General features: G+C 39.2%; 1 protein-coding gene across 1 annotated transcript; it reads right to left on the bottom strand.

Annotated features, from left to right (window-relative positions):
* Window positions 1-254: 254 nt before the first annotated feature.
* On the bottom strand, window positions 255-25669 carry marchf11 (membrane-associated ring finger (C3HC4) 11). Its single transcript, XM_063462134.1, has 4 exons — window positions 25292-25669; window positions 13729-13884; window positions 3354-3546; window positions 255-577 (listed from the first exon to the last, which is right to left on the bottom strand). Exons 1-4 carry the CDS (start codon window positions 25667-25669, stop codon window positions 255-257), a joined length of 1050 nt encoding a protein of 349 aa, XP_063318204.1.
* Between the last annotated feature and the right edge of the window lie 515 nt (window positions 25670-26184).

Raw genomic sequence — 26184 nt, 5'->3', positions numbered from 1 at the left:
TCATGTCTCTGTCACAAAATAAACAGTATTATATCTCAGAGTAAAAGCAAAGGCACCAACACAAAAATGTGAGTTACTGAAGGTATTAGATTGGTTTGAGGACCAGCCCCAGACAGCACAAACAGTTCAAATAATTAAAAGTATTAAGTCACGGAAAAAATCTGCAAAAAAACAACTTTGCAGCACAGCTCAGACTGTAGCTCCCAGATGTAACCCATCAGATGCTTCGTCTCTGCACAAATACTGCTTGGAGTTTATACCGATGTTACACGAATGACAACCTCTCCCGAATCACTGTCCTGGCTGAGGTTGTTTCGGGGTACCATTCTGTGGCAAAAGGGTGCCAAACACAGGCAAGTCCATGGATGTGATCCCAGCTGGGTCGGGTGTAAGGGGCCGCTGGGCCCAAAGGTGGCCAAAGGCAACCAAAGTGTCCTGGGGGCCAGCGAAGAGTGACCAGTGCTCGTCTCCTCCATGTCCTTGGCCTTGTCATAGCTTTGAACATCCCAGTGGAGGTTCACTGCTCGCCAGCGCATAAACACGTTGTACACTGCTGCCCCCTCGTGGATGATCAAGCCTGTTATGATGACAACAATTGACACGTTTCTAGGAATTTTGATTTTAGGCAGTTTGTCATGACCAACTTTCAGGAAATCTTTACTGTAAGGTTTTCTAAGTGCTTGAGTTGAAGGCAACTCGATTTCTTTTTCAAGTTGTTGAAGACATTTCACCTCTCATCTGAAAGCTCTAGCAGCTGATGGGAAGTCCCACATATTCAAACTGTAGTGGTGTTGGTGGCTTGCTGACTGTCCTGAGTGCTGTCGATCTACCTGGTAATCATGTGAGCCATTATGGTCACAAGAGCCAAGGTGCAAATTCTTAAATGTCTTCACCAACTTAAAAAGTAGTCCAGTTGCCTTCAACTTGAGCACATAGAAATACCACGACCTGGATGACTGTTAACCTGCACAGACAGATATAAAATAATTTGCAAGTATTTTGTCTTTTTGTTTCCTCTTACATATTTCATCTTTCCTCACTTTAAAGTTGCCCTTCTCTCCTTCTCTTCCAACAACATCTACAAACTATTTGCTGAGAAAGCTGTTTTATTTTTTGTGTGTGGATCTAGAGTAACACCAAAGCCTTTGTTGATTTTAAAGGCTGAACGTGGCTTTTTATATGCATGTTAGAGGAAATCTGAAGGGAAATGCATTTTCTGTATGCTCCACTGACAAAAAAACCCCAGTGGAGTTGTGGATGAGTGACAAATTTAGGGATACCCTGCCTCCCTAAATTGGAAAAATACATAAAAACCTTTTTTGTGTTTGTACTGTTTGCTCAGAAGGTGGTATTTTATGTTGTTGTTTTTTCTAGTGATTTATTGTGTAACCCAACCTAAGGTGGCTGTGACATTTCTTGACAACAGCGGCGGTTGTCATGAAATCAGTGTTGGAAAGGTTCAGTCTGCTAAGATGGCTACAACAAAAGACTGAAGAGAAATACTCCCTTGGATATGCTCAGCACTATTATGAGATAGCATGAAACTGACTGTGGATGAATCAAAAACACAGTAGTGCATTATTTTCTTGACACCATAAATTATAAAAAGGTCCACCATTATTCTGAGAGATGAACTTTTAGAGTGCTAATCTTAGAAACCTTTCATATTTCTGAAACTAATTTGTAGCACTGACTGCTAAAAAGATCATTTACAGTCATTTATGTCCAGCAAACAAGGGTGGAGCATCGACTTTATCTCACCAGTCAAAACTGACACAAGTATGATGGCAAAAAACTGCATCGTATATAAACACATGATGACACAGTTTCAACGTACAACAGAGGTCCAGTCAGACTGTCTCATACAAAGCAAGAACGATCATTTAAACAACCCATTCGTGTGTCTGTGTTAGTTCTCTGTCATCCAGATCACGGTAGTCTTAAGGGCTTGAAAAAAAGGAGACAACTGGACTGAACTGGTAACTGAAGAAGGCTCTTGGATGACTCCATTAAGCTACTGGGAAACTTCAACAGCCTGCCTGAGCTGAACCTAAGCGGTCTTCTATTGTTGGACTTCTCTGCTAACCACAGATTGTCCATGACACACACCAGTGTTGAGAGACCAATTTTATAATCATATTATCAGACCTGCGGGCATATACGCTCATGTATATGTACTGACACTCATTCAGTACAGTGACTCATGGCCTCCACAGCAAGACACTGTAATTTTGAATCTCTTAGCGATTAAATGGCTTTCATGTCTTCCTGTTCTCACAAGCCTAAATGTTTTATTTCTTTCATTTTGTTTTTGTTTATGAAATGCTAATACAAAATAATTATTGAATACAAACTTTATTTGTACTAAAGAAGTCCAAGAAAGACAGACACCAAGTCCCTGCACAACTTTTCATTTTGTAATTACTTTTCAGTACATGAAAAATTATTAAAGTTTTGGTACCACGATGCAATAAATAAGCAAACTAGAGATCTGCAGTGTGCAAGCTGTTATATATTTTTTCCCACTTATTGACTCATATTTCAGCACAGCACCTGTCCCATTTTCTGGTGTGGATGTGCATGTATTATATCCTATTTTAGGAATTACTTTTCAACCAATTTAGATGTTGAGAAAAATATTATTTATAATCCTATTTGACAGAAAATCTTTAAGATGGCAAAGAAATATTTGCTAAAATACTGAACTGATCACTAAACTGTGGTTCCAAGGCTGTTCATACTTTAGTCGATAACCTCAAAGCACAATGCAGTATTTTTTTGCCCCGGGATCATACACTGTCCATGAAGTGTAAAGTGGATCTTGGAGTCTTATGAAGGATTTATGGTCTGTCCAACGTGTATATTGGATGGTTGGATAACAAAAACCCAACAGCTCTGACTCATAGGGGGAATCATTTCTCAGACTTTCCACACTCACTTCACGTTGTGATCGTCCAGCTTTGCAGAGGTGAGAGGAGACCTGAGCACTGAGTACTGACTGTACTTCTTTCTAGCTCTGTTGCCCTCAGCCACCCACCCCCTCACTCTGTCCTCAGAACAGTTAACCATGTTTAAGAGCATATCTAAGGAATGAGTTTATAAAGACACTGACTTTAAGCACTGAAATTTAGGCCTATGTTTAGGAATTTCTGTTATACAAGTACGTTTGAGATCAAATGCTCTGCTTGAAACTAGAATTGTTGCCTTGTGGTGTCATGCTTTTGTCAAAAAGTCAGATACATCCACATCTGAGTTTCAGGGAATTTCCTAAAAGTTACACATGGCCATGACAGAGAGTCAGCCACATCAACAAAGCACAGGTGTTTGGTGTGCAGCTGCATGACCATTCTCACCTACACAGACCAGGTCCATGAAGCCATACATGCCATAGCAGATCTGGAAGAGGACATCGCGACGCTGCCAGATGGCCTGAGGGCTGAGCGCCGACCAGAGCAACCAGGAGATGCTGGCTACAAGGAAGAGAGAGCCCAGGAACACCGCAATGATCTGCACCTTCTCCACCAGAGTAATGGTGATGGACTGCCACTGCACAAAGAACAGAGGTAATACATTAAATACACACTCTGACTTTAAATAAAGACTTTGTTTATATTTTAGCAAGAGTTAAGATAAGGTAAGATCTTTATTTATCCCGAGGGAAATTCTTTTGTCATGACAACCTAATCAAAACAGTATTTTTGCTCCATGTCGGATCAATCTGCAGCACCACAAAATTTGGATGCCCGACCTGTGTTAATCAAATACATAAATGGGCCTGTGGGCCTTTCCACAGTATCACGTCAGTGTGACAAGGCAGTCCAAGTCCCATTTTTATGATTAAAAACAATGTTGCATGTATTAATGCATTATTGAATATATAATTATATCCATCCATCTGTTCATTCCATGCATCTGTCAATCAATCCGTCCATTTTCAGAAAGCAGCAGCCTAATCAGAGAAGCCCAGCCCTCCCTGTCCCCTATCGATGATATTAATCTCTTGGTCACTGCTCAAAGTTCAGTGTGAGCGTGGGACTGGAGCTCAACCAGTAAACTGTAGTGAAGCGAGTTCTTCTCACTCATCCGTCTACACTACAACAAACTAGTACAGTGTATATCTGAATAATATTAAATAATATAATAACCCACACCGGAAGTTGTTAATTGTGCTAAAATAATTTTTTTTATGATTATTTATTTTTTTTAGTTTGGGCAAAATGACTCCCCCTTAAATGTCTCACAGTGGTTTTGTCCACCTCTTACCATTCCCTAATTCCTTTAGTTTGCTAATTTAAAAGACATTGTTTTCTATATCTACCATACAGCGAAGCATAAACAGTCTGGTTGTAAGCAGAACACATCTGTTTTTTTGTCACCTCATTTAAATAATCCTGGTAACAGGTACTAGACATAATTGTGCCCACTATCTTGTCTGGGAGGAAGGTGATTCGGATTTTTTCTTTTTCTTTTCTCTAATAAATGGAAATAACACAGTGGTCTCACTGAAAGCTGAGTTTTCAAAGTATGTTATGGTTATGAGCACTCTGCAAAAACAAAAGAATCGATAGGAATACACTAATCATGCACATTTCACTGCAGGTTGAGATGAGCGAAGTGCGTGTGTGTGTGTGTGTGTGTGTGTGTGTGTGTGTGTGTGTGTGTGTGTGTGTGTGTGTGTGTGTGTGTGTGTGTGTTGGCTTCAATGACTTGGTCTCTTAGAATACATTTAGTTGTATCTTTGTTAAGGATCACCTTGTTTTATCCCCCCTCTCAGTCTTCTGACCGTCCATTTCGCCAAGAAACGCGTCTAAAGTTTATTTATACATAAGCATGACGCCAGCAGGCATAAACCCTGTGGACACTGCAGCGAGGCAGAGAGATTATCCAGTATGTGATTGGTGAACTCTGGCAGTTCTTTCAGCTCATATCCGGTTTCTATATTATTGCGGGTCAATACAACTATTCATACCACCAGAAAACTCCCCACAGTCCGCCACTGAGCGCAGGGATAATTACTACACACTCGTTTTATTTGGCGATAACAGAGGCGGAATTGCACAAAACCATCCTGTGAGGAACAAAACACATGATGAGAAACCATTATCCCCCTAAATTGTGCTTTTATATTAGACAACACTATGTTTTAAGCAGCAGTAGCTGTGAACAGTTCACCAACAACGATTTGAAAACAACACAGCAGTTTAAGTTAGTTTATACAGCCTCGTGTGATTTTAAATGATGCCTAACAAAGAAATAGAATCTTTTCATACAGCAGAAAAACGTGACGTCATGTTCTGTTCGAAACGAGAAGCCACAAAACGGAGCGGCGAAAAAACACCTCGAAAGATTTTAAGTTGTCTGGTTGTTGTACACAGAGTTTTTTCTTAGCCTTCCTTTTATTATACCACTATCAGTTAAGAAAAGCCTGAAAGGAAGAGAGAGAAGCGCGCAGAAAACCCACCCTCCACGGAGATGGTAAACACTCAAACACTCCACTCACTAACTTGCTGCATATAACTACTTTTATTAAGTATAGCAAAGCAGCTTCGAATGATATCAGTGCAGTGATGTGGGGAGGCTCACAAGACATACCTGCTAAAAGTGACCTTAAATATGCATTATTAAGCAACAGATTCAAACATGCGTAACAGAATGCATCAGTGTCGCACTGTACTGTACTACTTTGCAGTTTTTGCTTTAAATTTGTCATTTTGCATCTTTTTAAATTTTAACTGCTTTCAAACCGGCTGGACGTTTGAAAATAGCTTGGTGTTCATGCATTGTCAGTATGGTAATTATGCACTGGTGTTTGATCTCAGAGGGCATTTTTACATAACTTGGGACTTTAACTGCACCCTGTGCATGCGCAATCTGGTCCAATCTTGGAAACTAGCGTTAGACTGATTTCACAGTCTTAAGCTCACATACACACGTGTGCCACAGTCCTGCTAATATAAAAATCTATGTATCAAAAATAAAAATGGGCCTCTTCATTCACCCTAAAGTCAGTGCTGTGCTTAGAAGAAAATAAAACTGCACAAAAATAAACCTGCTTTTTTTTTTTTTACATGGTGCCACATTCCTGTTAATTAAAACATATTTGCATACAAATAAGGTGTGTAGTCAGGTGACTTTAGCTCGTCTCAATGAAGAAAAATATAAAGTTTTTAACTCCATTCATTGCACCTGCATAATGGACATGACTAAAACTCGTAGCAAAGGACTCCGTTTTTTTTTTTTTTAAATTCATGGATGTTTAACATTCTGATATTGTACACCGATTGTGTGTGCTAATGGAAAACTAAAGTGAAGTTTGAAGGGTTGCAGTTTTAAAACACTAGAATAAAGGTGGTGCACAAAAGCAAATGTAATAGTGACTTCCACAGAGCCATTGTGGTGGCCAGTGGTCCAGAACTGCACAGAGAGGCAACACATGCCTAATACAAGAATAAAATACTCTGTAAAGTTACTCCGTAAAAAGCAAAATTCCTGCATTTAAAAAATCTTGCTTAAGTAAAAACTTAAAAAATATTATCAGAGAAATAAAATAAGCCTGATTATATTTATCCCAAAGGTTGGGAAATTACTGTCTTGATATTGTACAGATACAATTACAGATAATTACAGACACCAAAACATGAAAATCAATGTTGCTCAGTAAAGACAAAAAACATATGAAGTTAAAATCTAAATATAGTATAATAAGGAGTTTAAATCTAAACTGAATACAGGTAATTTGGTGGTGAAGGTTTTCTTTAAGTGTCCTTGTGGGAGTATAGTGAAAAAAAATATTTAAGAAGATTTAAAATAAGTTAAAAACTGCAGTATATGTTGTTAGGCAGTCATCTTTGTAGCAACATTCTTGGTAGTATTTGTGATTTGTAATTTATGTTTCTTTGAAGACACAAAGTGGGATGAAAAGACTCTCACTGAGCTGGAGTAAACTTCTGAGCAGGATACGAAAAGTAAGGAAAACACAAGAGGCACAAAATGTAATTAATATGATGCAACTTCTCCTAAGTTATATATATATATATATATATATATATATATATATATATATATATATATATATATATATATATATATATATATATATATATATATATATATATATATATATATGTAAACAAAAACATGAGTGAAAGAGCCTGTCATCTCCTCTGTCCAACAGGCTATAACCAACCTAACTAGAAGGACCTCCACATGGCTGGATAAACACATTAACCAAAACAGGACGAGGAACTCTGACAGACGACAATACAAAGAAATGACCAAACAGTTCAAGACTACCCTGAAAACATGCTACAAGAATGACAAAGTCTCCAAAAAGGAGATGAGGATGGCCAAAAAGCAGTGGAAGGAGGCCATGAAGAAAGTAAAAAAGGAGGACAAAAGGAGGGAAAAGCTATGGAGATAAGAAATCTCTGCATCAGAGCTCAATCAATAACAATAAGAAAACAGAAAATAGGAGAATGGAGAGGGAGATACCAGAAAGTACAGAATAAACTTTTGAATAAAACTACTTGGAAACAGAAGATTGTTGACAACGAGCGGATGACTGAAGCTGCACGGTGCTCATTTCAGAAGAAAAGACTTAAGGCGGACTTTGTGGACAGAAACTAAAGCTCTGCTGAGCCTCAGCTGTGTGTTTGTTCAGTCTGCCAGTGACTCAACTCCCATCTGGAGCGAACAGATATGAAAAGGCCTGAATGTTCTTCAGTGAGAGAAACGATCCAGAATGCCGATATTTTAAGCCTCAGGAGTCTCTGTCTGTTCGGGCTTTTGAAAGAAAGGACGACTGCACGAATCCTGATGCTCCAAAATGACAGCAGTGACGTGAAGTGGCACCAGAAACACACAGCAGGTTCATACTCAACGCCGCATCCACCTCAAGCTACCAAAAGCAGCCATCTCTGTTTTCGTCAAAATAAATTCTGTACTTCATTACTTTAAGAGAAGAGACATTTTCTTTAAGTTTAGCTGAGCAGAGCAAAATTAAAAACCTCTGGTTATGTGTTGTGTTTTGACAAAAACAGAGCAATAGAGGCAAAAATATCTCAGTTATAGATTTCTATAATTCAGAAAGATCACAGCTGTCACTGGATACTGGTTACACATCTTTTCTCTAATGTCACACCATCCGTTTGTTAACCAAGCTTTCTGTTAACAACTTCTACTCTGAAACCTATAGGTTTTCTTTATTATTGATTCATAGTGGCTATGTGAGACTTTAGGAAATAACTTATTAACTATGAAAAAAGAGGGCTAGTGTACCTTAATCCTGTATTAGAAACAGGCCATGAAAATGCAGAGTGCTAAACTTTCTCTTAAAGCTAGCAATCTTGGTTAGCGAGTTGCATCCATACAGAGAATTAACTTCTTCTATAGTCTGTACCACGCAGCAAGATATGCTATTTATCAGATAGTGACACTGAAAATACTCCAAAAGGCACAAACACAGTTCAGAGGTTCAATTCAGCGACTCAAATAAGCAGAGATTAAGCCTATGAGATATCAATGGGCTACAGCCGCCCATATCAGCAGCACATCTGTCAATCAAAACAGCCACATTTCAACTATAGACCAAACTCTAAATGGGTTATTTAAACAAATATCCTTGTACTGTTTTTATAAAAAAAAAAGTCCTGAGTTCAATTCCACCATCAGGCCGGGGTCTTTCTGTGTGGAGTTTGCATGTTCTCCCCGTGTTTGCGTGGGTTCCATCCGGGTACTCCGGCTTCCTCCCACCGTCCAAAGACATGCAGTTTGTGGGGATAGGTTAATTGATTAATCCAAACTGCCCATAGGTGTGAATGCGGGAGTGACTGTGAGTGCAAATGGTTGTCAGTCTCTCTGTGTTAGCCCTGCGACAGACTGGCGACCTGTCCAGGATGTACCCCGCCTCTCGCCCAATGACAGCTGGGATAGGCTCCAGCGCCCCCCGCGACCCTGAAAAGGATAAGCGGAAGCAAATGGATGGATGGATGTTTCTATAAAAGGGAAAATCAAAAGCATTTTCGCACCATGCTGTGTTCAGTTCTGCTGTAAATTTTGACATTTTAATGTCAGCTCATCAAATATATGCTGACATGTTTCAGTCTAAGAACTAAAGTGGTAAAGCCACTGCTTATTACAGCCATCACTAGTGCTCAAGTCCTCCAAATTTCTAGCAATGTAAATGGAGTAAATCTTTTTGAGGGCTACTATTTCAACTGGATACTGAGATTCAACTAAAGCTAGAAATGTTAATTATGTGTGTCTGTCTGGTGAGGCTACATTACTTATTATTGACTTCAGCGACTACATCGTTGTCATATTTAAACCCTCCATCCAATTTTTTAACTGCTTAATCATGGCAGGCCCGAGACAGATTACACCAGATCAAACCCAGGGTACACCCTTCAAACCAAATGCCTTTTTGCTGTAACAGGTACTCCAGTTCTTTTATATGTCTTGGTTTAAGATTACCGACATTATATGTTTGCATTGACCTTCTCTGTTATTTTCAGCCCTGACCGCAGCATTATGTATTTCCAGCTATGGATCTGATGTGTCATTGTGGTTGAAGCTGTGTAACTGCTGCTAAAAAACCCCTCTAGTTTATAATCTAAAGTTTTTGCAAAACAACTCTGCATCTGAAGGGTTAAATCCTACTTTGAAAAAGGTCAAGATTCATCCACTTATTTCTACTTTCTGTGCACAATGAGTCACTGAACTGCAATTAGAGGCGCTTATTTAAACGTCAATAAGGAGAAAAGTGTGCATCATCATCATCATCATCATAGGATAAGTGCACTTCCACATTTGGGTTCTGAGTATGACTTTAAGCCAACATTTTACAAGAGCAGCTCTAACAGACGCAGGTGGGTTTATCTGTTGTCAGCTTGCCAGTGAAATGGCTTTTTACCAGTTTGGCTCCGTGAGGCTGTTTTTACTCCAACTGAGAAGCTGTGAATATTTCTGAGCATAAATCCAACTGATGGGTCGATAACATCAGTGACTGTAAAAACAATTTCTAGTTAATGCCCCCATAATAATTTAGACAGCACGCTTAGCGGGGGAAAATTGTAACCTCTACGGTAGTAAAAAGCAGTTAAAAAAAGGCAGACAGGAAACAAATGGCTGCAGTTTGGTGGCATGTGTCATTTTTAGCCTCTTAAAACTACAAATCTGCAGAGAGCATTTTGTTTTGGAAAAAAGAGCACTCGCCTTTTCAATCATATCCATGTGCACTGAATTGGCAGTTACCAAAAAAATCATCAGTTACCCCATAATGTGACTGTTTGGTGTAATCATGCAGAGCAGCAAAGGACTGCTGAAGGTCTCCAAAACAGCTGCTGTTTTCAACGTTAATGGGGTAAAAAGAAAAAAAAACATGACAGGATCTTTTAGCTCAAAATTGTATATTAAAAATAACAGTCATCGAAATGACCCTGAAACATCTGTTTTTTTGATGTACTCTGTCCTTTCCACACAGTTTGCAAGTATGAAGACTGAAGAATCTCATTTAGAAATTAGTGAAGTGGAGTGACCTTATTAGACAGTGAAAATAAATCAGAAACCACCTTTTATGTGGTTTTTACCTCTGCCACAGAAAACCATGAAAAACCAATGTGAAATATTCTATTTGTTCAGTTCTTGAATGGGATTTGGCCATATTTTTTTTTAACAAGACATTAAGAATGACTTTGAAACTCATAAGGAAGTATACTTTGTGCATGCAGCACATATGTTGTCAAGAGTCTCCAGGGGAAAGAATATGGAGTTTAGAAAAACTAACAACCTTTGTATTTTGACCCGTATCATGTTCTTTTTCTTATCCTAACCCAGGGGTCAGCAACCTTTAACACCCAAAGAGCCATTTGGACCCAGTTTCTATGGAAAAGAAAACACTGGGAGCCGCAAATACTTTTTGACATCTAAAATAAAGATAACACTGTTATTATTTTTTACCTTTATGCTTTGTATAAACACCTAAAGTGTGTTGCTTATGAAATCTATGAAGTGCTACAGAGAAAATTAAATTTTATTTATGTAATGAACACATTTTGAACTCTTAAAAAATATAACAAAAAGGAAAGACACCTAGTTGAAGGTCTCTTTTAAATGAATTAAAAATAATTGGAAAAAGCACTATGCTGCTAAAAAATGAAAAATAAATATTTTGCAAAATATCTGCATAAATATTTATTTTTACGTGGTTAATGTGTGTGGCGGGGCGTGGTCTGCAGTGCCGCTGCAGGGGAGGCGGACGCACCTGAGCGGCATCCGCAATCACACCCCGCCGGCTTAAAGTCCGTGCTCTCTCTGCTGTTGTGTTGGTGTGTGTCGGGCTGTGAGCTGCAAAACTACAGCTGGCTGTGTGGGTACAGCAACCATGTGTGAAAAGTGGTCAATAAAGAAAAAAGCATGTTCATGCAAACATCGTCGGGTCTGCCGTGGTATGTTTACAATGGGACTTCTGCTCCCGACCGTCTGCGCACAGCGCCTGCAGACCGGGGCTGTACGAAGTCGCTAGTAAGCTGTCATCTGTGAGGCGTGAGCGCTGTTTGTTGTTACCATAGTTAATGGTGGAGAATAGCTGCTCACATACGTATGTGGATCCTAAGATCCATACTTGGCCTGCCTGGGGTTGAAAGTCTCGATAAATGCACGGCGTTTCGGTGGGTATGGTTTAAGCGAGTGTGACGCTTATTTTAAACGATGAAAAATAATAACATAATTTTATTTTTATATTTCAAGATCACAATAATCTTCCAATTTAGAACTACAAGTTAAAAAAGAACTAACACAAATAAAATACACTTCAGTTAAATACTTATAATTTTTTTTCCAAACCACGTGGAGTCGCAGTATAAGGACTAAAGAGCCGCAGGTTGCCGACCCCTGTCCTAACCTAACAGTTTTATTAACATGAGGCCGGGCATTGTCGAACAACAGAAAGAACCCAGGACTCACTGCACCCGCATGAGGTCTGACAGTGGGTCTAAGGTTTTCATCCCAATACCTAATAGCAGTCAGGTTGCTGTTTGAGCATAACATTGTCCATGGCTTCTCCAGATCCTTTTTATGTCTGTCACATATGCTCACACTGAACCTGCTTTCATCTGTAAAAAGCACAGGGATTTACCAACTCTAGTATTCTAGTATTCAATTGGCATTCCCATATGCCTACCTGTGCAACCTCTACAGGGCCCAGGCATTGCCAGTTGACTCAAGGCACTTTAAATTGTAAGGCGAAGACTCTACAGGGGTCTCGAACTCAAGTCCTCAAGGGCCGCTGTCCTGAAACTTTTCAATACACACCTGAAGACGATTTGTAGGTTATTAGCAAGACTATAGAACTTGAATGCATGCTGAGGTGGCAACAGGGACACATGGAAAAGTTTCAGAACACTGGACCTCAAGGACTGGAGTTCGAGATCCCTCCTCAACAATAATATAAAGAAAACAGAGAAAACCCCCAAAATCATATGATTCCCCTTTGAGCAAGCTATTAAGTAGTGACACTGACCTAGCCAAATGCTAAAAACTAGTGAAACCATCAGAAAAGATGAGGAGGGACAAAGCGTCAGTGGCCTCCACCTGTAAAACCAGTCTTGCTTTGGCGATTGTGTCATTGTTGCCCCTGTTTTTAATTTAACACCAAAGCAGCTGAAACTGATTGACAACCCTTAACTGACCAGATCAGACAAGGTTGTTTTGTTTTGTTTTTGAGCAGTGTACGCAAGTGGTCTGATTAAAAAAATATGAATTCAGGAAAACAAAAATAATTGGTGGAAGTACTTGACCAAGAATGAAAAAAAAGGAAAATTCATATAATGAAACAGCACTCCGCTCTCCTACGCTACTAGCTTATCCCAGCCTACACTAAGCATAGAGCAGGGTACCATGGAAAAGTTGGCAGGGCAAACACAGAGAAACAGACAACCATTTATACTTATAGTCACACCTCAGGCCAAAAAAAGAATAACCAATTAACATGTATGTCTTTGGACTGACGGAAGAAACTACAGTACTTGGAGAGAAACCACACAGGCACAGGGAGAACATGCAAACGCCACACCCTCCAGCAGGTTTAAACCCAGGCTTACTGTAAGCAAGTCCTAAGCACTGCCCCACTGAACAGCCCTTTCACAAATACATATCAAATTTATTTAAAATGTCACAACACAAAATTTATGCAGTCAGAGTGTAATTATTTATTTATGTGGTCAGCTAACATACTCCATATCTCCATTGTATATAATGACTGCCACTTTTCCTGAACCTTAACTAAGCAGTTTTAGTTGTACAAATCTACCCAAACCTTAATCATAGAGGTAGAAGTTTAGAAAAGGCAAACAGCAGAAAAAAAAAATCTATTTTGTCATTCCATTTGGAGGACTTTGTATTATTTTTCATAACAAGTAACTGACTCACAAACAGTTAGTGCCTTTCCTAAAAGCCTCTTAAACCCCTTTTGAGTTGTGTGTGTTAAATTTAAAAGTTTTAAAGACACTAAACAACAAAACATTCAAAAGCCTAGAAAAAATAACTCAACTTCATTTAATCTGTTTGTTAAATAATCCATGGTTGGACCTTTCATGGCTTTAATTATGCATATATCTATTGAGTTATTTTAAAAATTGTTACTGCTATCATAATAAAGAGAGAACAGTTAAGTTTGAAAGTGAGGCAACCTTCAGCAGAGGGTAAATACTCTGCCTTTCACCAGTATTATACCTGCCATGGTCTCTTCAGATTGATGGCGATCACCTGGAAACGGTAGCAGCACAGCTCGCAGGTCCAGCAGCCCCGCTCGCTGATCCACTTCAGCAGGCACTGCTGGTGGGTATACCGCACTGAGCCGTCACACCTGCATGGGTTCAACAAGTCCCCCTGGAGACCAGAGAGAGGGCAAAGGTCAAACATAAACAGAGATAAATTTTAGGGGAGTGGACAAACTGACACAAATACACAAATACAGTTTAGACCAGAGCTGTCAAATTCATTTTACATCGAGGGCCACGCACAACACACAAGGTCCCTGGACCTTATGTTTGACACCACTGGTTTATATGTTAAATAATTGAGGATGGATTAAAAATCATTCCAATCATGTCAAGAAGGAGATGGTTTCAAGCTACAGCTGGATAAGCTAAACTAACTACTAAATAGCTAGACTATCTTCATGACGGCTGATGCAGAGACGATTTCTGATTAGTATAGCCTCAATTGTTCATCTCTAAATTTTTCATCAATAATACTCACAGTGAAAGAAAAAACAACTGAGATTTAGTGCAAGTTCCAGGAGCAACTGTTTATTTACTGTCACTTCCATGCCATGGGCAGCTTGAGGTACTTTGTCACTTTTTGAGTCTCCAAGGTAAATGGGGAAGAGTCTGAAGAAGTTAAAGGTCTGATTAAACTTAAATACCATTTGTAGGCATTTCAGTCTAAAGCAGCTTAGACCGAGTGCAAATTCTAGGAGCAACTGCTGATACCTGTGCTAAAATACTACAGTTTCTGCTGGAGCATTGACTTTAAATGCTATATCCAAAGTTTCATCCTAACAAACCATAAAGTATGATAAAACTTTGAGACCTTTTTCATTACTTGTGCAGTACTCACTGGTGCACCAGGCACACACAATTTTTTGTGATTTCGTCCTGTTTATTAGGACTTTACATCCTCAAACCTCTGCTTAGATATCTGTTATTGCACGGCATCTTTAGGTATGTTAGCATCAGCAAAAACAAATGTGAGGATCAGTGCATAAACTCTAATACACATCTTCTTTGTAGTTGTGTGACATCACCTTTAATTTTCTTGGTTACATTAGTTATGCATGAGTAATGAAACATTTCCAATCTCTGAATATCATTCTGTGACATCATTGGTAAGAGATGCCACATGATGGCATAACATCATTCCCTAATTATGTTGCCTATTTGATGTTGAGGCAAGAGGCCCACAGCCTACTGACTGCCTAGCAACAGGTAAAAATCCCCAAATTTGAACACGCTTCCGCATCCGACCTCAAATCTAACACAAATCTAATTACTCACCAGCAGGGGTCAACTCCTGTGATTGCAAAAACAAGTCATATCTGTTCCACTGACATCCCAAGGACTCACTGACCACTGAGAGATTTCAAAGACAGTCCAAAAGATCAGTGTATCTGATGTCATCCAAAAGTTGGCATTGATTGATGATTGGATCGTTGGCTGCACCAATGACGGCATGCTCATTAGCTAACAACTTGTGCCTTTTCAGCAAACCCTGGAAAATCTTCCTTTCTGACTCGAGTAATGACCATAATTTACTTTTACTAAAAAATACCATTATGTTTCATTTATATGATTCAAAACGATGACTGAGCCAATAATGCAACAGGAAAATGTTTACTGAGATCGCAGCCAAAGAGCTGTTGTTTGATAGACTTTTATTCATCTGGATAAAAGTTGTATAGCCCATGGAGTCTTCTCTGTTGGCCATTAAAAAGGTTTAAGGCAAAATGGTTTTAGTATTCAAACCTGGAAGCTATGTTCATATACAAAGTGACTTTATCCATTAGTCTATGTTTGCAGATAATGAAACTGATAGAGTACTTTTCTCTCCTTCTTTGTACAAGGTTCACGATATGAACTTGTGTTTCACAATCACTCTGCAAACCCTGCACATGGTAATGCAAAAGCAGCAAACAAAACCTGGAGCTATACTTGCTACTTGACATTCATATCTTGTCTCATGTTCTTATCATTTTGGCTACTCCCTGTAGTACCAGTGATAAATTAAACCTCAGACTCTTTTCAGGAACGGAGAGAAACTATCTGCTTTCGGTTCAATATTGGAGCTGTCTATCCAATATTAATCTTCTATCCATTTCATGGTCCATGTGTCATCTTTCCTATCATCCAAAAATCCTTGTTTTCAGGCCTCAGTTTGGCCTTTTATCCCAACAGGTCATACATCAAAGAAAACACACGGCTTGTTCACCAGAGGCCCTTACCGGCATCGCTCAGATCAATGACCATTTCTCAAAGCTACAACACTTACGGATATTAACGGTGGGATGCAGCCTGACATTAATCATTACAGCCGCATCTATTTGTTCCGATGGGTTCTTTTCTTTTTTCTTCCTCTAGGCATTCCTCAAGCAGCCATTACTGCAGCTTTGACCTGCCGGCTGGGCTGTGAGTGGCATATTAATAGTATATTAAGGTCAGTGGTCAGAGAGCTCATTTTTCATCATGTCATATTAACCTTGTGGGTTTAAAAGGACCTCGGAGGCTTTCGCTTGAATGAACTGATGCAGGTCAGCTATACACTGAAGCAGAGATTGATAAAGCCAACTTCAAGGATAATTTGAATAAGTCAGAGAATTCTCTAAAGGGGCTCTCTGAAAACAGTGCACTTATTTTAGTAACACAAGGTCGTTCCATTGAGAAGTACACAAGGTCAGAATGTCAGAAAATAATGTAAACTATTTGTGTATTTCTTTTCCAGCTGAACATTAAAGAAACATCTATAAAGAGAAGATCGTTATGATGAGCATTGATAACATTTTATTGATTTTCCTTATCATTCCCTTCTTAATTCCTGATCAAGTTTCTCTGTGGGAAACTTGCACAGGTGTTCAGCATCAGTGTTGTGATTTATCAACAACTCACATATCAGTGAATCTGAACTGACTGAAGAAATAGAGCAGAAAAAGGGACTCAATTTATCAAAAGCTCCATGGTCATGAATATGGGTGTCTGGGTCAGCCGATACTGGGCTTGGTGACTAATAATGGCATATTGATAAACAACCAATTCACCTGTGTTCTAATCTCGGGGAATGCCAGTGTCACAGCAGTCCACACTGTGCCTTAATGCACTGGCAATAACAATATTGCAGGGTCTGACATAACCAATGGTTTGGCACCAGTAAAAAAATTATGTTGGGCAAGTTGATCAGCCAGCTGCTGTTCGGGATTATTTTTCCACCAACTGAAATTAACCTTCACTTAATAGTATTTTCACAGAAAAGTACAATTAAAATCTTCCATCAAGCCACCTATTCATGTAGTTTAAACATGAAAAAGTAACCTTGAGGTGCTCCCGTCCTCTTTGTTCTGCAGAACAGTAGCACAACTGAATTAATAAGATGATGAAATGTCTATATGCAGATTAAATGCATTATTAGATTTTTTAAATCATTTGGCAGCATTTGTTGGAGGCTGGCATTAACCACCCCATCGCTCTCTAGAATTAACACCTTTATGTTATGCTGAGTTTGAAGTTGTGTAGTAGTAGTGATCTTTGTGTTTTTCTTTTGTTTCCACTTTCTGAATAATTTCCCCTTTATACTTTCATTTTCATACACTGGTTTGGGTCAAGGATCAAAAACTAGATGGTTGGGTTCTGGACCAAATGTTGCTTTGTGTTAAAATAGCCTCGTTCACATTGATAAATGATAAGTTGGGACTGACAGCCCTATTTCACCGATGCCATAACCACAACGCCCAAGGACACTTTGTAGTGCACACTAGCAGCTTTGACAAAATGGCACTGTTTTATGTTGTGGGAAGGAAAACGGCCTGGATGTCAGTGGTTGATATTTATCTGTTTTGGCCCGTCCTTTTGCACTGTCAAATATCCTGATGAGAGTTAAGCTTTAAAGCATTTTTATTGTATGATAAAAATTGCAATACAAATTTTTACTGTCTGCAGACACAGAGAGAGGAAATAAACAAGCAGGAAAAAGTATCAGTACTGGGATCTGATACTGGTTAAATTTGTGTGTTTTGTTTTGTATTCAGAATTAAAATTTCACTGGTGCACAATACAATTTTTGTGTGTATTATTATTGAATGTAACTAAGCTGACTGAGCTACCTATTTTGACCTGGACACCGACAACATCTCAAGAGTCTGATTTTCCAGGTTAAATAACAATAAATTGTAAAATAAATTTTAAATAAAATGCTCCGCATAATCGGTAATCCATAAATGACTCATATATTTTACTTTTGTGTGCACCTCTGTCTATTATTATTACCATGGGGAGGATAACAGCGAGAGAGAAATTGAGCAGTCACAAATGAAACTATATGAAAAATAAAGCCCACACAGCAGCGTGGGGTGTTCAATCACAAAAAACGATTTAATGTCAAAGTCATCATTAAGGCCTTTAGGGGCTGAAGTGCTCAGTGTGTATATACAGCAGAGTTCAAGTTTTAGGAGCAAAGAGTTTATATCTCCCACTCTGGGTGGATGTTTTATTGCCTCAATTCCCACATATCTGAAAGAGGAAGTGTTGCACTTCGTCTAAGTGTACATCCACAGCACTAGATGTCTGTCATAGTGCTGCACTGTTCAACTGTACAAACATTTAAACATCTTACTGGTTTGTGTTAATCCACATCAAGGTGTGTATACAATGTAAAACTTGCTTAATGTTGTATTTTTTTTCCAATGAGTTGGTGGTTAAATGAGTTATAATAGTTGGCAATGAGCACCTGGGTAATTTCCAAATGAGGAAATGTCAAGGTGATGAAGGGGAAGGTCTGCTCAGCTGAGAGGGCCCTTACAGCGCCGTTTGAGTGGGCTGAGAAAAACAATTGTTAAGAACTAGATCTGTTTCAAAAATAATGCCAGGTTTCTTTGATTATACTCTTCATAGCCTCAAATGCTGGTAAATATTGCATAGCATAAACAATTCCTTCTTCTCTTTCTTTAGATTTGTAATGATAAGGCATTCAGCTTGAGATATGTTTAAAAATAAATAAATAAATAATGAGGCTTTTTTAATCAGAGCCTCTTGAATCCTCTCTGTCTGAGGCTTTTTTAAAGCATCTTAGCTTTGGTGTGAAAGACCTCATTACAGATGTAGAGCTTGTAATTCTGCTCTGAACCGAGAAACAGGAAGATTTTTCTTAAGGGGAAATTGGATTATATGATTAAACCTATAATCCATAGAAGCTTGGGGAATAAGTACATTTTTAACTGGATGAATGGATTTACCTGATGAGTGAAGATATTTTTGCTACCGTGGCCACTCCTAAGATCTAAAAACATCATGTCTGTGTGGTGTAATCTTGCTATTAAGTGGTCATCAAGTTATGATTAATTTGTCAAAAAAAAACAAACAAACTCCAATAACCAACAAAATCCAACTTCATGGCAAATTTTCGCTCCAACCTTTCAACCGTATCACAAGCTCTGCATTAGAAAATGTATTTCTTATGTAACTGGACCTTGTGTTAGTAGCTAAACATTTAAAGTAAACCTTGAAGGTGGCTATTATGTTTTTTCTTACTCTCTGCCAAATTCATACTGTTACAATGGTGGATGCTAATATTGAAAAATATGTCCAAAGTTTTGAATAAGGAAGTAAGCACATAAGTGCAAATACACCCCCCAAAGTCAAAAGCTCTAAACACTTGATTACAGACCTGTTTTCTGCTCTTCACCTTTGCTGATGTCAGTGAGCAGATATGCCTAATAAAGGTAATCTACAGCACAGCTTTGACTGTCTGAGTGAGACCCAGTATAAAACAAATAAAAAGCCACTCTAGTACATTCCAAGAATACACTTTTGGAGTTGGGAATGAACACAATATGCTTCACATTAGAAAATCGTTATTTAAACTGTGATGAGAAAAACAGGAATGTTCTCATTTCATTTATGGCACTCTTATAGCTTTTTTAGTGCAGCTTTTAAGAAACACTTTCATAATCAAATGGTGTTTACAGTGCAGATGAAAGCTCCAAATAAATAAGTTAATGTCACTGACAATGCCACCTCAAGGCCTGTGTATACACTTGTTTTGCAGACAGGCAAATGCAAATGTAACATTTAAAATAAATGGCAACTCGAGGGCTTTTTATTCAGTTGTTCTGGGGAGCTCAAGCAAACAGCCTGGTGATTGTTAAAGAGTAAACAATGCAATGAAGTTTCTTTAAAAAGGCAGTAAATGAATCTAGAGCTTGTGAAAGAACTGCCATAATAAAAGATATAAAACTACATGCCAGCTCAAGGCCTAAAGCTTTATTTGCTCTGGAGCTTTTCACAGGAACACAGTCTTTAGATTGAGGAATAAGCAATGGAGGGAAAATCTCCAGAAAACTTTAGTGAGTAGACCAAAGGTAAAGAATTACAGTAATATGCAATACAATAGCTATAACTCCCTTTAACATTTTATCTAGTTTTCCACTACTTTGGGTTGTTAATTGTGTTTATATATCATAGGCCAACCCTGATTGGCTCTCGTTTCCCTCTCTGCAGTCCTCTTAAAACTATACACTCATCAAATTCTATAATTTTAGTCCACCTAACAGCCCTTTGCGGCACCCTTTACCCACTGACAATTGTTATGACATGTGGTTTAAAGCTCCAGAAAAAGCACCTGTCAACTGCTATTTGAGTGAAATATCAAGCAGATCTATTAAATAAACAAATGAGAAGTTCTCAATGTGTTCACTACATCTGCCTGTGGATTAGCCCGAAAGCTGCAGAAAATGTGTGAAATTAGACCCCAAGTTGTGGTTGTTTTGTCAGCTCCTCTTTCCAAAATTAAGATAAACTACAATCATTACCCTGGACTGTTGAATGAACAAAAGAGCACTGGTTTCTGAAAGGAAGGTGGTATGGAAGATGTCAGAGTATGGCTTAAACCAATCAATCCAATGACTGGAAGTGGATTTTTATGGTGTTTACGGCACATTTTCACTCTATCTGCCGAGACATGAATATTTAAAATGTTAAATGTCTGTTTTGCAATTTTCTTGATAACTGATGAGCTTGCCCAGCCTGTGGCCGTGTATCAAAATCAAATATCAGTCTGGACCCGGAGGCAGCATTATTAGATTAACTCTGCTAATAGGCTGTAGCCCACGTTCAGAAGACAGGATATTCACTTAGGCATTTACTGCCCTTACTCCCCTCTTTCCCTTAAGCTCCAGCAGGGATGTATCGTCCCTCATCAGCCATCACTGTCACGAGCCCAAAAGGCCTGCAGAGTGTCAGATTTCAGAGCCGGTAGGACAATGTCCATTTGTCCCTGCAGGTCCACATCAGTCCATTCACCTCCAGGAAAACATGCAGACAGTTAGACTGATGCATCGCTTCAGGGAAAATATTTATTATTAATGGCCTATGATTCAGTCACTGTCATCCCCCTCTGTTACGATGAAGGAGCTGCAGTTTGTTTTTCTGTGTATGGGTGGAAGGACTCACCAGTTTAATCTTAGTTTCATCTATAACAGGAGCTTCACTCAAACAATAATAAAATGTAATGTAATATTATACTGGACCTTATTCATGATCTACATGCTGCCTCCACCCTCACAAAAATAATGCTCATCATGTTTATCTTTTATCTGCTTTTATTTCTCAGTTTATTGTGTTTTTAATGCATTTCTACAACCCATTTAGAGCACTGCTAATTTATCTGAGTGTTTGAAAGGCACTTTATACACAAACATGGCTCTAACAAAGTTTCATGGGTGCCATAAAACAGGATATAAATAGTTTTGGAGCATCTAGCATCTCCTTCAAGAAAGTTGCATGCATGCAATGAAGACTTTGATTTCTTAGTGTGTTTATAAAGGAAGCAGCTAAACACCAAAACTGATTAATAGAAATGTTATTTGGATGGATTAGAGATTATTGACATGTGGCAGAAAGGTGTACTTAGCTGCTAATAATCCAAAATGCTAAACACTTTGAGTCCTTATGGAGGGATCTACCATCTTCTCTGCACTTTGAGCAGTTTTCATTTAACCTTTCTGTTACAAAAATACAATAACAGAACTTTAGCCTCTGAACCTGGAACTTTTTACCATCCATTTTTGTTACTTTAGACCAGGGGTCCCCAATCCCAGTCCTCGAGGGCCGGTGTCCCTGCAGGTTTTAGATCTCACCCTGGGACAACACACCTGAATCACATGATTAGTTCATTAGCAAGCCTCTGGAGAACTTCAAGACATGTTGAGGAGGTAATTTATCTATTTAAATCAGCTGTGATTGATCAAGGACACATCTAAAACCTGCAGGGACACCGGCCCTCGTGGACTGGGATTGGGGACCCTTGCTTTGGACCCTGCTCAGGATCTTGCATGAAGATCTGTTGATCTTTAGTTTTGTAAACAAATAAAAGTTTGCTATTCTGTTGACTGTTTACTAAAATTCAGCCTTTCTGTCTGTATGTTTGGTTGATTTTTGTTTATTTGTTATTGATAAAAATCATGGGTTGTGGGCTTGCACTATTTTGGCTTCTGAAATGAGGCATGTCTGACAACAAACCCACCAGTGGAAATCTACGACATAGTACTAGCAATGTTTAATCAATGTTCTTGTCTAGATGCACAGATTTGATTTACTTTAATAACTAAAGGTGTCCCAGAGGCTTACATTTGAGGACATATTTTGTTTCATAATTTTAGAAGTTATCTTAATACTATAAAAAAAATATATTTCAGTAAGAATACGTCTCTTTGCTGATGAAACTGTCATTTAAATTACACTCCCTCTGTTGTAAAGCAGTTCAGGACCTTCGTACTGTAATTTACTCATTACAAACTGCTGCAGTACATTCAAAACTAATTGTAAATGCTGACAAATCAAAGTTTATAGTTTTCTAAAATAAATAAATAAATAAATAAAAATAAAAAACCTTGCCCACAAGGGTTTGATGATTTTAGCATTTTTTACATGTGATGTAAATCAATTTAAAAATACACAAATACAAGTATTAGGGTAGATGGATAAATGACAAGCTTTTCTTTAATGTACATGTTGGCACTCTTATTAGAAAATACAATTTATAAATTTTGTTTTCATTGCTGACAAAACAAATGTGAAAGCTATTTTGAGGATTGATGGTGATATTTGGTGATATAATGTATGTTCAAGCCACCTCCTCACTTTTATAGAACATTGATTCAGCATATTGTTCATCTGTACTTCTTTATTTATACAGATTTATTAGAGAAACAAAATCTCTGACTCATCACTGCATTCTTTAAGGCTGGACATCAGTGACCACAGAGGAAACAGCACCGGTGTGTGTGTGTGTCTAAACAGTTGTTTTTGATGTGCTGACGTTTTTGACAGATTTGGAGATTTCAAAACAGGATCTCACCACACACCTTGGCAATGAAATACTTGCAGAAAGAATCAAACTTAAACATGCTTACATCTGTCTCTGGATTTAAAGGTGCCATGTAGTGAATATCTGCATATCATGCATTTTATGTTGTACTTATTGCATTTTTAATACAATATGTTTATATTTTGTATGCCTGTCATTTTTTCCTTGTGAACATTTGATCTCAGTGAGATTTCCTTATTAAATAAATAAATAAATAAATAAAATTGACCCACACATTATCAACATCATGTTGCCAGTACCACAACAGAGACACATTTTCCTCTAACTGTAAAGTGTGTGTGTATATAAGTTGTTGTTTTATATGAGTTACTTTATTTTTGGTGCAGTACAATATGTTTTTAAGCCTATAATTCCAGTCAGCGGGATGCACAGTAAGGCTGTTAGGATGAATTATTCAGTCTCAGTATGTAAAAATTTTAGTTTATTACTTGGTAAAAAGATAAATATTGGCAGCTTCTGACTTCATGTTATAACACAAACAACATTATGTAGGAACAGCTATGTGCAGGCACTATAGACATGGAGGAAGTGGCATGTGGTTGGGTCAGTGTGGTTTCAGGCTTTTTTGTTTTGTTTTTTTAAACAGAACTGCAACAAGACACTGGGTTGTGTTTAGAAACAGCTTCAACTGCTTCAGCAGTACCAGTCTTATGACCTCAAGAGTCCTTTCTAAGGCTACCTGTGCCTGAATTTTGTCACCTGTATAACAGTAGATATTGATGCTCACTGAATCTACTATAGCAGCGGTCCCCAACCCCCGGGCCTCGGACCGGTACCGGTCCGTGAGTCGTTTGGTACCGGGCCGCGAGAGTTGAGGCTCAGGTGTGAAATGTATGGTTTTCAGGGTTTTTATCGGTTTTCAGCGTTATTTTGTTATCGTTTTTATCGTTAACTCGGTTTTCCTGGGTCTTTACACGTGTTATGAATAAATCTTCTTTTTTTCGGTACCGGTACTAGTTTTATTTTGTTGTATTTATCCGCGACACCTTAAAGGCCGGTCCGTGAGGCAAAAAAGGTTGGGGACCGCTGTACTATAGCATTGCTGTATAAATGTGCTCTGAAAGCTACTGGAGTCAAGTTATATATCTTTTAGACCCTCAACATAGGGCAAATATTATATTAGAGAAATTTGTAAATGATAAATAAATGCCATGGTGGCTTTATCAGTTTTACATATTTTATGTAGTCAAAATGTTAAACGAAAAATGCTTGCTCCAAGTATATGTATGAGGAGCTGGCAGTGAAAATGGTTATGTTGCAACAGGTGTCTCACTGCAGTGGCCCCAGAGGACATCCAGTGCACACATTTAATAAAGAGCAGTGTTTGATGCCCTGATCAAGAATTAATCCTTTACTACTAAACACAGTAAGATCTGGCAATTATTAACAAATACATTATATAACATATAAAATCTTATACGTCACAATGCAGCTGTACTTTATGAGTTATGATACATTAATTAGTTAATTAATTGGAATGTAATAACTTAATGGAAATTAAATGGAAATTGAAATTAATTGACTATGGGATTTAATTAATTATGATATGATTTTTTTTGTATCCACCGGTAAGTCAGTTGATGAATGGTAAAATATTACTGGCCCTTGAGGATTTCTAAAGGAGTACTTGTGCTCAGCTTTGGAATTGCTGCCCTTGGTGATTTCAGCACCATGGACAGCAGCAGGTCCAGCGTTACTGAAAGAAACTTTTCCCTGTAACATCTCAGAGAATTAAAAAGCTCACACACTTTAAGCTTTCGGATTCTCTCTCTCTCTCTCTCTCTCTCTCTCTCTCTGTGTGTGTGTGTGTGTGTGTGTGTGTGTGTGTGTGTGTGTGTGTGTGTGTGTGTGTGTGTGTGTGTGTGTGTTTCTTTCTGATTGGCTCTCTGCGCTACTGAAATCCGTCCAACCAGGCCAGCCAGCAGGATATGAACTCAGCAGGTTTACCTCATTTTAATTAGAAGAGTTGCTACATTCAGCCAATCAGGGTCAAGCATTGCGAGGACCGAGCCCTCACCTTCAGTTTAATTCAACTTCGACCATTCACAAAACCGGGGCTGTTAATCTGCCAACATTACAAACACATTTGGTAACACAATCTTGGACACACATTGGTTGGCATCAGTAAGCTAAAAGCCACATGTACCTGCTCTGCGCCTTGGAAGCAGATCCTGCAGCTGGGAGTGGGGATGCAGGTTTCGCTGCTGCAGTTTGAATGCATTGTCTGAGCCTTGCAAGATCTCCCCCCGACAGCCCCGTCCTCACTGGAAAAATTCCCCTCGTTGTTCTCCACAGTGAATTTCTCTGTGTCACCCCCACACGCGTCCCTGCAGCTCCGGCCCTCCCGGCAGCCCTCTGCCCCCTCTCCCTCCTCTCCTCCCTGGGCTTCGTCCTCATCGTCGGGGTGCGGACGTCCTTGGGAGCCGTGAGCTTCGCTTTCCTCCCAGGTGTGGCGGTGAGGTATGGTGGTACCTACACTCGCCTCCCCACACGCGGGACCCGCCTCTCCCTCCTCTGTGCTCATAATAAAATGAAAAGTCGAAAATAAATTGCATAGATGCCGCCCGACACGCTCACACAGTATCCACCACCACTGCGACGCAGGGATGCGATGCAGCCCTCAGGCTCCTTGATTACGGCGCTGTCGGCGAAAATAACTCCGCTCCGTGGTTTCCGAACCGAGCCGTGCTCCTGTAACCGAACCTACAGCGTGACAGCCTGGCAGAGCTGCAGTTGAGCCGCAGGAAGCCCACGGTGCTGCTGCGGACCGTCGCTCGGCTGGAACCGCCTCATGCGCTCCGGAGACCCGGGGAGCATTTCCAAGCAGCCTCCATGCATCGCAACGAGACTCAGCCGTCCTGAAGCACCCAAATCCCCCTCTTCCTCTCCCCTTCCTCCTCCTCCTCCGCCTCTTTAGTCCCCACCGATAAAGCCGATGGCAACAGAGTAGCGGCACGCAAACAATCTTCCGAGCGGTCCAACCCGGGCTGGAAGCCGCCTGATGTGCTCGAGCATTCACCCTGCTGAGGGGCTCTTGGG

This window comes from Pelmatolapia mariae, linkage group LG18 (assembly GCF_036321145.2).
Source record: "Pelmatolapia mariae isolate MD_Pm_ZW linkage group LG18, Pm_UMD_F_2, whole genome shotgun sequence".
Taxonomy (NCBI): Eukaryota; Metazoa; Chordata; class Actinopteri; order Cichliformes; family Cichlidae; genus Pelmatolapia; species Pelmatolapia mariae.
This window is presented reverse-complemented; position numbering and strand designations above follow the sequence as displayed.

Excerpts from the sequence above, each read along its gene's own strand:
- marchf11 (XM_063462134.1), bottom strand. The coding sequence starts at position 25,669 with ATGAGCACAGAGGAGGGAGAGGCGGGTCCCGCGTGTGGGGAGGCGAGT. Across the intron at positions 13,885-25,291 it reads GCTTCCAAGGCGCAGAGCAG|GGGGACTTGTTGAACCCATG; the intron begins GTACATGTGGCT and ends TCTGGTCTCCAG. Across the intron at positions 578-3,353 it reads CATGGACCTGGTCTGTGTAG|GCTTGATCATCCACGAGGGG; the intron begins GTGAGAATGGTC and ends TCATCATAACAG.